This window comes from Melitaea cinxia, chromosome 17 (assembly GCF_905220565.1).
Source record: "Melitaea cinxia chromosome 17, ilMelCinx1.1, whole genome shotgun sequence".
Lineage (NCBI taxonomy): Eukaryota > Metazoa > Arthropoda > Insecta > Lepidoptera > Nymphalidae > Melitaea > Melitaea cinxia.
This window is the reverse complement of record NC_059410.1, coordinates 11,097,397-11,109,663: the sequence shown is the minus strand read 5'-3', so window position 1 is coordinate 11,109,663 and position 12,267 is coordinate 11,097,397. Positions and strand designations below refer to the sequence as shown.

The following is a 12,267-nucleotide window of genomic DNA, read 5'->3' as shown; positions in this document are numbered from 1 at the left end:
ATTTGATTTTTTTTGACGTATCGGTAGCTGGTGCAAAATTATATTATTATGTGTTATAGTTTATATTTTCTAAATACGTATCTAGATATTGATAGTTATTGTTATTGTATTTGAATTACATAATGTTGTAAGCTATGTTCTTGCCAAAAATCTTTTAAGAGAAAACAAAGTTTTATATAGTTTATAACAAGATCATAAATATTTAGATTAATATAAAATAGTTTGTGTGCTATAGTCATGTTTCGTCGGTTTTATCACTGTTCTTGCGTCCTAAATAACAACAAAAGACAAGGAGTCAAACTTTGTAAACTGCTCAATCCAAAGAGTAAAAAGTAATTAGTCTATTTTCTTTAAATTAATGTTATGTCTTAAAAGTAAATGCTTATATAGGTTAATTTTTTTTTTCTTTTATAAGGCAATGGTATCCTACGAATAATGTCGAAGACGCTGGTTTGCCTAGTATAAAAAGCTTAACGAAAGTAAAATATGAACCAGGAAAGCGTGGTATCCGAAGAGTTGCCATGCTCAATAAGCTCTTTATGAAGAGTATCACTGATCTTATGTCTACTGGGACTGTATCAATGAATGTGGTCGGCCATGGGATAGAAATATCTAAGGTATAGTCTAATAAGCATAGTCTGTAACAAGTCCTTATAATTTGTATGTTTAGTGTCTGTAAGTGCCCTACACTTAATGGCCCCAAGAATTTACTATCATGTAGGGGTCCAGAAATACACACAATACACAAACAGCCAGACAGTAGCAAATATCTAGAGCAAATTTTGCAACAACCCTGGTTGTGACCACTGTGGTATGGTATGATATGTAAACACGGGCTGGTTTCCGACGACGACATTGCGCCTATTTTGTGTGTGTGTGATCACTGTGACAAGTATGCATTATTATTTTTGATTCACAATTAGCTAGATTTTATAAACGCTGGTTAGTAAACTTTAGTTTCAGAAGACACTTGTTTATTTGTGAGAGTAATACATCTAATTTATAAAATTCTCGTGTCATGGTGTTAAACATTGAACTCTTCCGAAACGGCTCGACCGATTTTAATAAAATTTTCTTCTGGTCTGAAAAAGGTCTGAGAATCGGCTAACATCTATTTTTCATACCCCTTAGCTACAGTACTATAGTATAAATATATACTTTTAGGTAGGTTTTAGTAAATTGTAGTCTTTATTTACAGTATTTCATTATTTATTATAATTACTAGAATATTTAAAAAATATATTCTCTATTCTATTCTATTTATAATTATTAATTATATAATAATAATAATATTACCAGAATATTTCTTATGTTTATATTACATTTATAACTAAAAAGCTACAAAATGTCAGTAGTTACACAAACTAATAATAATAATACAAAAATTAATTTAAAGGTAAAAATCACACCAGATTTTAAGACAATCAATGTGTCCTGGGTCTGCAAGGGAAATTCGTCTGATGAAGAGACTGAAAGTCTTCTTAATTCAATAGCGGGGCCACTAAGACATGAATTGTCAACATTGAGGCTTATGGGAGAAGTGCCTTATATTGTTTTTGTTAAAGGTATGTTCTGTTCAATATGTGAGTATTAAAAACAAATAACATTATGAGCTCAATATTACTTCTATTGCATATGTAAAAGTGTGTATGTATATGTGTGTGTTGGTGCATGTGCGTGTGTAACGACATCAGAATTAAATAGTTTCCACTTTTCAAGCTATTTTACTAGTAATTATAATCTTATGCCTACATTTTTTTAAACTAGTTACTACTTTATAATGAAACAACTTTTTCGGATTTTATCGGGGTTTATTAAGTTTCTTAACCATGGTCATGGGAGTCATCACGTGACAAACAAACACAAAAACACAACATAACAACAAAAAATTAAAAAGTGATTTTATTGCATTATTATTAGCCAGGCTCATATGCTTGGCTAATCCTTATGAATGAAAAATACTTTATCAACCAGGCAATTTTGTGAGGATGAACTTTGTCTTTTATAGCATTTAATTTAGATGCATAATTTGGGAGATATTGTAAAATCAAATTAAACGACACCGCGTCGCGCCGCGCGTTTATGTCGCCCGAGTTGCACACTAATGGTTTAAAAATATGTTAGTACGCTTTTTGCTCAAATCAAGGCGGATAAAACTGCAGGGCACGACTAGTACTTTGTTACTCAGTTAATAATAATTATTGCATAATAATTATAATTCAATATCTTTATTTAAGTAAGCTTCAAAAGCACTTCTGATTTACTTTTACAAATTATAATGACATTAGTCTAATAAATTATTTATGTTTAAGGTAAAGCTACCACCACTACCACTTATTTGAAATTTAAATTAAACGTATAAAGATCTATAGTTTTGGTAAAAATAGACACAATATATTTTTTGTTTTTTTTTTGTTTTTATGTTTTATTGTAAATTCTTATATTTTTAGACAAACAAGAAGCAAAATTAGTGGATCTCGATCGGCGCTTGTCAATGGCTGATTATGGTGAAGAATATACACCTACAGAAATAGGACATTTATTGAAGACAGATTTTACTTTACACACACAACTGTCACCGGAAATGAAGGTGATTAGATCATCATTAATTTTTTTTTTTGTATATCATATTTTCATCATCATCACTTCAGCCTATTGCAGTCCACTGCTGGACATAGGCTTCCACAAGTTCACGCCATTTTTGGCTCACGTATGTGTTTTGCCCATAGTCAAAGCCCACAAAGGGCAGGCGGGTTGGTGATCCGGTGGTGGGGTGGTGGATATCATATTTTATGTATCAAAAAATTAATTGTAAAGTATCTTCATGGGCTCAAATTAATAGTTTATATATATATATATATATATATATATATATATATATATATATATATATATATATATATGTTTTGTTAAACGTTAGTTCTAATAAATCTAAACTGTAAAGTAATGCTATGAAATTGGCCCTTTGAGCCGTATTTATAGTGTTTATGTACTTTATATATTTTTAGGCAAAAATAAAGCAACTAGAAGAAGAACAACCAATAATAGAGGAGCCAATACCAGAAATGACTCACAATGTGTTCGGTTTAGACCATGCTAAAATTATGAACAGATTGATGGCTGCAAGGAAAAAAACGAAAGATGCCTGGACTAGTCTTCAAGATGAATCTCCTGTGATAAGTTATAGAACAATGAACACAATAAATTCGAGCGAAGCAGTCGATATTGGGAAACAAAAGAAAGATCTTGCAGAGTTCCTATTAAAGCGACAGGTTTGTTATGTTATTTTACAATAATACTATTGTAGTAGAGTAGTAAAATTTATTATTTTATTATAAGAGTCTAGTATAGTTGTAGTTTTCATAATAGTAGTGGCTAGTTGCCCGCTCAGGCTTTGCATGGTAACTAATAATGATCTCAGCTACAGCGAGGGGCACAACAGTATTGTATCAAGTTAGTCATCTCGTAATCGACGTGAGACCTGATGGAAAGATAATTTCACGCGCAGTTTGTAATTCGATGATAGCACCTAAGATATTTGTTTACGAGTAAATTACATGATATAAAGGACTATCACAATGTACATAAAAAGCTTAAGGTAATCCTGCCAGAATTCTTATTTTAACCGGTCAATTTTGAAAAGGTTGTTCTAATTTTCTACAATTTGATTAGTCAAAAAGCGTGGCTAAGCTAACTGACAGCGATGATTCTCTATTTTCTTAAAATGACTATAGTTTAGTAATCTGATTCTTCTTTTTTCTCTGAATCTTTAACTAATTAAAAAAAAAAAAAAAACGAAACCATGTCTTCATTCGTAGGTTCTTACAAGTACGATTAAATTTAGAGTAGCTATATTTTTATGAATATCATTTGCTATTACAAAAGTTCTCACACAATAAAGAAAAAAAAAACGATAGTAAATAGCTATTCATTTTCTACTTATTAAAAATCTCTTCGAAATTTTATAAATTCCTTTCCGAAAAAAAAAAAAAAATGGTGTCTGTTTACGGACGATAGTTTAACGTGACAACGTTTAAAAGAAATATTTTTCGTTATACTTTTGATTTGTTATGTCAAAAACTCAAAACATGTCCTCGGCCGCTTAGGCCATTCGAGTGGAAGAGAGATAGATGCGGCGCAAGCGTACAATGAGCGTAACGGGACAATTGAGTCATCCTTTTTCGTGCATGTAGCCGGCGTTCATCGATTTATTAGACGTTGTCACGTTAAAGTAAGAAAAAAGAAAGCAAAACGAAAAGCTATTTAGGGATTTAAATAAATGTATTTTATTAGGATTTTAATAACTAACACCAATTATTAGTTTATAAGTTAAAGTATGTAAGTAGTAAGTCAATACTGTCTTACATAGATTATTATCGGTTGATTATATCGCATTAAGCCTCGTCATGCTGGCGTGTGAACATAAGCTTGTCACAAGAAGTGATGCAAAATAAGTAGATTTCTTACTTTTCTTTTTTTTAGCGGCTTACAGTCTAGTCTGTATTAGTAATCTAATCTTACCAAGGAATCACTAGCTATAAACACGGTATCAAATCACGTCAATTTCTATCTACTTTTTAAGTAAATTAAATCTAATACACTTATTAATCAAGTCAATTTTGTTATTTACTGCAAAACAAAATTTAGTTCCATGGCATCTTATTAATATATTATTTATATTTTAAATGGAATATTGTGTATCAAGAAACACGTTTCCTTCATGTGGAATCAACCATTTTCAAAATTAATTAGAAATCAATTAGATATATTTTATTAATTAATAGTCATTTTGTTAATTTATCACTCAATTGTTTTTTTTTTCTTATTGAAATTAAGCATATAATAAAAGTTGCCTTCTCTCGTAGTATGAATTAGGGTATAACCCGTAGCGTGCATTTCATATAGGCAGAAAGGCACTGCCTACCTTGGCATGTTACTAAAAATTATATATATAACATGAACATTACATATTTTTGAAAAAGACAAAACCATAGTTCAATTTAAATCCGCTTCAATTTGAAAAACCCGCCGTCATATATGCGATATCAGCGCTTCGCGCGAATCGACGACGGGCCTTTTATGAAACTTCTGCCTACAATCGGTAACGAAATGGTAGCAATGACAGTAGGACATTATATAATCCTACAATTTTATAATGTCGCGCGTCATATGGAATACGAACAAAGTATTGTGTTTTTAACATTGGTTGGTTTAACAATGACAGCCGGCCAGCTGCCTAAGAATAACCTGTCAAATCAAATTGTCCTGAATTCGATACCGTTTTTACTAATAATTATGATTTTTGACACGGTCGCATAATCTCATCCGCCATACGAATTACGAATCATTCCACAGAGTAATATTATGACAATTCACTTTGAATTTTTCGTTTGTGCGTTCTTGTTATTAGTGAAAATAATAATATATTAGTGATGATTAAGTTTACTTGTGAAATATGTAACGGAGATGTGTGTTTCATGAAAGTAAATAGTGCATCCAAATTCAACACGTTCGATTTTACGGTTAAATTAAAAATTGTTCAGGCGTATCGATTTAACTTATAAATAACAATGACGTTATAATTTTTCATTTATTAATAAATAAACAAGTACTTTCATTAAGCATACAATTTCGTAACTAATTAATAGTGTTATCAATGATTTCCTATGTTTGACACAAAGCCGGCCTTATGAGATCAGTCTATCGAGTAACTGATTTGTTTGATAAGTATCAGTTGGTTGCTGTACGTGTATTTGTATGCCTGCATTATAAGTATAAACGCACTTTACGTGTCCAATAATTTACTTGTCTGTTCTTGAAATTATCTAAAAGCCTCTATTCCCAACAAAATTGAAATAAATTAGGAAAAAATTGCGAGAAAGTAAGTAGTGCAGTGTGGCTCATATTTTTTGACTGCCTACCCTGTCTAAAAACTTAATGCACGCCACTGGGTATAACAAAATTGCTTTATTACAGTGTTGTATTAATGACCTTAATAAAATTCTTGTAAACAAACACTAAATAGTCCCTACCGTGTTGGTATGGCTCCGCAACAATTGCTCTGGTCTAGGGGTGCGTGTAGTCCCCTAAAACACCGACGGTTTGTGAGTTCCAATCCCGCACGGGATAGATATTTGTATTTGTACAAATATTTCCTTCCGGTTTGGATGCCTGTCCCTGTGGGTCTCTCCACTGTGCCTCGGAAAGCACGTTAAGCCGTTGGTTCCGGTTGTTATCATAAATACCTGATAGTGATCGCTACTTGTAGTAGCGAATATATCCACCCGCACCCGCACTGGAGCAGCGTTGTGGATTAAGCTCCAATTCTTCTACATGGAGAAAGAGACCTATGCCCAGCTGTGGGATGTCACAGGCTAAATCATGTGATGGTGCCGGTGTGAAGTTAAGATAAGTCGATCCAAATTGTTGGTTTTTAGGATGCAATCCATTCAATATAGTGTTACAAAAAAGTCACGTTTTTAACAAGATTTTTAAAATGTGCACTGTTAACCATATATATACCTGGCCTGTTTCACAAGTTGTGGATAACGCTATTTGAAGGAATATATGATATGTGCGAAAACCTAACGCGCAACCGCTAGCGCAACAGCTACAAGCTAATGTTGTTACCGCTGCGCTAGCGCGTCGTCAAATGACGTTTATGATATACTAGCAGTTGTCCACGGGCTGACTCGCGTAGAAATTGATAATATTTACAAAGAGAGGAACAAAAGTAGTGCATATTCATTATATTACAACGATTTAGGATATCTTAGTTCACATTTATGGTTCACCTTGCATGCGCTAGAGCTACCAAATTGCTTGCAGCGCTTTCAATTAATCTTCATGAAACAGTCGAGCGAAAAACAGTCTTCTCTCAGGATTTCTAAGCCATTTTTAAGTAATTTTGGTAATACTAACTAATCTCCTATTTTACCATATAGAATTCCCAAATTTCCGCAACTGTATCTGTTCTTGGTGGACTTCTATTAATTATAATCTTGTAGTGTTTGTACAAAATAAATGAAAGATTTCATGCAAACTTTATCGAGCTCTTAAACCACCTTAAGCTGGTCTTGTCACAAAATCCTTTATTAGCGGACGTTTACTAATTGTAAACTACCTGTGGTGATTTTCAAGTTAGTTGCATAAAAACTAAGGACATTTATAAAATTTTTGGAAAACCTTTTTTGTCTGGCCCGGTGGCCAATCCATTCTTAGTGGACGTCTACTAACAATTAACTACCTCTGTAAAATTTTAAGGCCATAGCACGAAAAATAAAGAACATTTGTAAAAACTTGTGAGCACTTAGACCTAGACAGCGTTAATGTAGCCCTTGTCGCGTTTACAAACTTTCTGCCAAATTTCGAGCTTGTAGTATAAAAAATGAATGACTTTCAAGCAAACTTCTAGGAGCCCTTAGACCCCTTTAATCCGGCCCAATCAAAAAATCCCTTTTCAGCGACCACCTACAAACTATAAATTACCACTTATGCGTCCAGCGGTTTTTGAGATTTCGTAATAAGTCAAGTACCTAATGATTTTATATACATAGATTATTATTTTTAACTGACTTCAGAAAAAGGAGTTCTTAATTCGATTGTATTTTTTTATGTATGTTTCTTCAGAACGTTTTACTGGTTGGACCGATTATTATGATTATTTTTTAATCGAATGGTGGTGCGTATCATGTAGTCCCATTTAGATTTAATTGGGATCTGACAAGTACTTTTTGAGTTATCGCTAATAATGCATGTTTATTTGATTATTTTTAAGTCCATCTACGTTTTATTATTTGTTGATATAATTCAAGTTGTTTTTTTCGGTTTGCGAGCAAACATAATTATCGACCATCGAATTATACGAGATATTTCTATTCGAAAATATGAATCTAAAAGTCGTAGTTTATTAATTGAGAAAAACAAGTTTAATTGACCTCCTACTGTAAAAATATTTGTAACTTATGTTCAGGATAAACCTTAACTATAATTGGTGATACACCCTTACTATGTTATTACTGATTTCCTTGTGGTATCTAATTCGCCACTCGTTTTCACCGTGTATTTTTTTTTAAATTTTGTAATTCTCACTTCTGTGTACCCTTTGCCGGACGTAAAATATTTGTCATACAATGCAGTTGCTATAAAGGACGAGGACAATGTTATATTAAATAATATATTCAAAACGTCTGATTTCCATACCGATTGTTTAAAGCTCGAATGATTGTATTATTCAAATCGAAAACTATATATCCATATAAATGTTATAAACTGCGTAATGAGACGTGAGTCAGTTTCTTGTTGGTCCAATAATTTATTGTTTACATTTAATTCTTTACGATTATCAAAGTTTATTGCACTATTGGTCCTTGATCATAACAACTACACTGTTTACGCTGATACAAAGTAATTTAATGGAAAATTTATCACTTGATAATTCGAAGGCCGTTTTTATTTATTTGTGCAAATAAGTAAATAGCATTGCGTATAGCTAATAATAGAGTAATGATGTTGATGTTGATAAACACGGGCTATTTTCAGCAATTCGACGTCTTAATGCGCCTATTTTGCGTGATTGGCTGTAGACACTATTCGTGCCAGCCTAGCTCCTTGAGGAACCCTAGCAGACCCTTCAAGTTGTCGACGACTTCTTGGAGCGACCTCGGTGTCCCGAGGTGTAGTGCCCTGGTTTGTCCAATATTTTTGGTACATTAACTTGGTTTTGTGTCGTAGCTGGCTCCGCAGCCATCCGTAAGGCAGAGGCAGAACCATTCTTCGCCAGTTGATCGGCCGCGTTGTTGCCTCGCGATCCACTGTGGCGCTTTATCCATTGAAGGGTAATGGTGTTTGTTTCACTTACCTTCGTCAGAGCTCGATGGCACTCGTATATTAGCCCTGATGTCATAATGTCGCTCTGTAGGGCTTGCAGGACCGATCTACTATCAGAAAGTATACGGATTGGAAAACCCTGTACCCAGAACCTGTACCTGTTGATGTTTTCGACCCGTCTGTGAAGATTCTTACCTCTTTATGGTTGAGGCTCTCCCCTGGGTCTTCATGTAATTGTATTCTGTATTTTTTATCGTATACGTACTGTTTGGATATCCTGTCCGTAACCGTTTCGATGAGCGGTTCCCTGTTTGCCAGTTCGTCAAGTATTCCTGTGTGTGTTACTTTTACGTTCCTCCATAGGTTTAGCTTCGTGAGTCTTACCGCAGGCGCTCTCGCCTTCTGTTGGATAAACAGATGCAGCGGCGGCAAGTTCAGTAGGGCTTCCAGGGCCGCAGTCGGAGTGGTCCTAATGCAGCCCGTAGTCACCATGCAAGCCAGCCTTTGAAGTAGTTGTAACTTTGCTTCACCGGTGATTAGTTTGGTTCTCGGCCACCAAACCACTGCACCATAGCTGATAATTGGCCTGATGACGGACTGGTACAGCCACAGAGTGATTTTTGGGGATAGACCCCATCTTTTACCTATCATTCTGCGGCACTGCCAGAAGGCTATTGTAGCTTTGTCGATCTTGCTGTTGAGATGGTTGCTCCAGTTCAGTTTGCTATCCAGAATGATCCCTAGATACTTTACCTCCGAGCTGAACTGTAGCTCCGTATCGAACAGTCTAGGGGGGGTTGTAGTTTCCCAGTAGTCGTTTGTTAGTGAACATTACCTGTTCCGTCTTTCTAGGATTGACGGTAAGTTCGTTGTCTATGCACCATCTCTCCACAATTCGTAGCGCCTGCTGCGTGACATTGCACACGGTACTGCTGACTCTGCCGCTAATTAAAATGGCGATATCATCAGCGTACCCGATCGTAAAGTAGTTGTGCTAGTTCAGTCTGGTTAATAGGTCGTTTACCACTATGTTCCACAGTAGTGGGGAAAGCACCCCTCCTTGTGACCATCCTCTAGCTACCAGTGCATGTTGTGTCTCAGATGATATAAGTTTGATAACTCTTTTACTGAGCATGTTACCTATTCAGTCAACCCTTACCGGGTGCACTCCGTGCTTAACTAGGGCCGACGAGATGCTAGTGAAGTTGGTCTTGTCAAACGCTCCTTCTATATCGATGAAGGCGCCAAGACAAATTGCCTTGTTTTCAATGGCCTCTTCTATTTTGCTGACCACTGCATGTAGAGCTGACTCTGTTGATTTACCTTGGCTGTACGCGTGTTGATGTGGGTGTAAGCGTACTGTACCTAGGGCGTTTTCTGTCAGATCCCGTTCGCACAACCTTTCAAGGGTCTTCAGCAAGAACGATATGAGACTGATAGGTCTGTGGAATTTGAGTTCGGAGTAGTCACTTTTTTCCGGCTTGGGGATTAAGATTACCTTTACCTCCCTCCACTGCTTTGGCACGTCGTACCTGTGAGCTAAGCAGGCTACCAAAACAGTGGTAAGCCTTTGGGCCAGTCGGTTGCTTCCCCACTTTAAAAGTGCTGGGAAGACCCCGTCCAACCCTGGGGATTTGAAGGAGTCAAAACTGTTGATGGCCCATCTAACTTTTGATAGACTTACTATCTTGAGTGCATAATCCCATTGCTCCCCTGTTGGGGCTTCGTCCTTCTCGAGCCTATCAACCGACCGCATGATATGGCAGCCTGGGAAATGTGTGTGTACCAGGATGCACTCTGCTTCTTCCGGCATGCCCATGAAGGTGTTGTCTGGATTTCTCAGGGAGCTCCTCAACTGGCTAGATTGGTTTACTAGAACCTTACTTACCCGCGCCACGAGTCGGTGCTTCTATACCTTAATCGTTTCTTGTATCTGGACTTGGCCTTCTTGAATTTGTCCCAGTCCAGATTGGCGCATGAATTCAATGTTCTGTTTAGGAGTCGCCTTACCTTTTTATTGAGTCTTTCCAGTTCAGGCCCCCACCAGTTTACTTTTTTCTCCGGTGGGATAAAAAAGTAAACTGGACACGGGTTCCGTCCGCTAGCCTCGGCTTTTTGGGACCCCCTCTCAGTGATAGAGTCGTCGAGGCCAGCCCTTTTGTCCGGTGCCTGGGACGTACTTCCATCATGATCGCCTTACCCGGTCCCGGCCCAACGCTCACAGCACTGGTTTGTAGCTGTTGCGCTGGCGGTTGTGGGTTCGATCCCCGCACATGACAAACATTTGTATTGGCCATCCAGATGTTTGTCCTTTGTCGTGGTCTGGGTGTTTGTGCGGTCCTTGTGGGTCTCCCCACCGTGCCTCAGAGAGCACGTTAAGCCGTCGGTCCCGGTTGTTATTATGTAAACCTGATATCGATTGTTACTCATAGTAGGGAATATATTCGCCAACCAGCATTGGAGCAGCGCGGTGGATGAGGCTCTAATCCTTCTTCTACACGGGGTAAGCGGCCTACGCCCAGCTGTGGGATATTACAGGCTTAAGCGTAATTAGTTTTTTTTTGATAATTTTGGGAACCGATTTTCGGTGACCTCTCTGCAATTGGCCGGCTATTTGAAGTTGTTTTGGCAACGTAGACACGTTACAATTTAGTAACGAGAGATATGATACAATTCGTTTATCCATTCATAACTTTTATAGCTATCAAAGAGGTTATTGTACTCACGTCATTACAACGTAACGCAACAAAGAATAAAGTGTTTTAATTAGAATGTAAAAAGTAAGACTATATTAATATAAAAATATGGTTAGGCGAGATAGCAAATTGTTACGCAGTAATTAAAAAAATAAAATAATTTAATGATGTTTGTTAACTGCTATATTCCTGTTAATTAATTATCGTTTTAGTGTGTTTCTTAGCTTTTTCAAATATTTTGTACATTTAGTTAAATGATGGTAAATAATATTCTTTTGCCTTTATGTAAAAAATAATTAATACATTTTTAGTGGCTTTCTAGGGTCGACATCCATTCCATCCATTTATTGAACATAAATAACGATTTAAGTAACGACTTTGATTCGGTAACTGCAGTAAAAGGCGACACATTTCTGCATTTAAAAATCATTTTTAGAGGAAAAATATTTGATATATTCTATACATTTTTTTAATTATTATATTTTAGATTTTACAAAAGAAGATAGAAAAACGAATGCGAGAGGAGCGCGATGCTGTAAATGTAACGAGCGCTGAAAATGAAATTAATGATGAACAACCGTATGAAGAAGATTACGAAGAAGATGATCCTTTCTCGTACGATGAGAAATACGATACGCAAAATAAGATTTAATTTTAGTATAAATTACGTAACAAGCTTTTGTAAAAAAGATATAGATGTATATAAATAGTTTAATATAAAAATAAAACATGATTGCTTTTA

General features: G+C 35.8%; 1 protein-coding gene and 1 long non-coding RNA gene across 2 annotated transcripts; both read left to right on the top strand.

Annotated features, from left to right (window-relative positions):
- The first annotated feature begins 43 nt into the window (after positions 1-43).
- Positions 44-12,267, top strand: LOC123661549 (putative ribosome-binding factor A, mitochondrial). Its single transcript, XM_045596507.1, has 6 exons — positions 44-332; positions 416-617; positions 1,397-1,565; positions 2,451-2,590; positions 3,009-3,272; positions 12,013-12,267. Exons 1-6 carry the CDS (start codon positions 238-240, stop codon positions 12,175-12,177), a joined length of 1,035 nt encoding a protein of 344 aa, XP_045452463.1. The 5' UTR covers positions 44-237; the 3' UTR covers positions 12,178-12,267.
- Positions 3,279-3,778, top strand: LOC123661550. Its single transcript, XR_006744353.1, has 2 exons — positions 3,279-3,465; positions 3,509-3,778. It is a non-coding gene; the product is annotated as an uncharacterized LOC123661550 (long non-coding RNA).

Coding starts and splice junctions, on each gene's coding strand:
- LOC123661549 (XM_045596507.1), top strand. CDS start 238: ATGTTTCGTCGGTTTTATCACTGTTCTTGCGTCCTAAATAACAACAAA. Junction 618..1,396: donor ATGGGATAGAAATATCTAAG/GTATAGTCTAAT, acceptor ATTAATTTAAAG/GTAAAAATCACACCAGATTT. Junction 2,591..3,008: donor AACTGTCACCGGAAATGAAG/GTGATTAGATCA, acceptor ATATATTTTTAG/GCAAAAATAAAGCAACTAGA.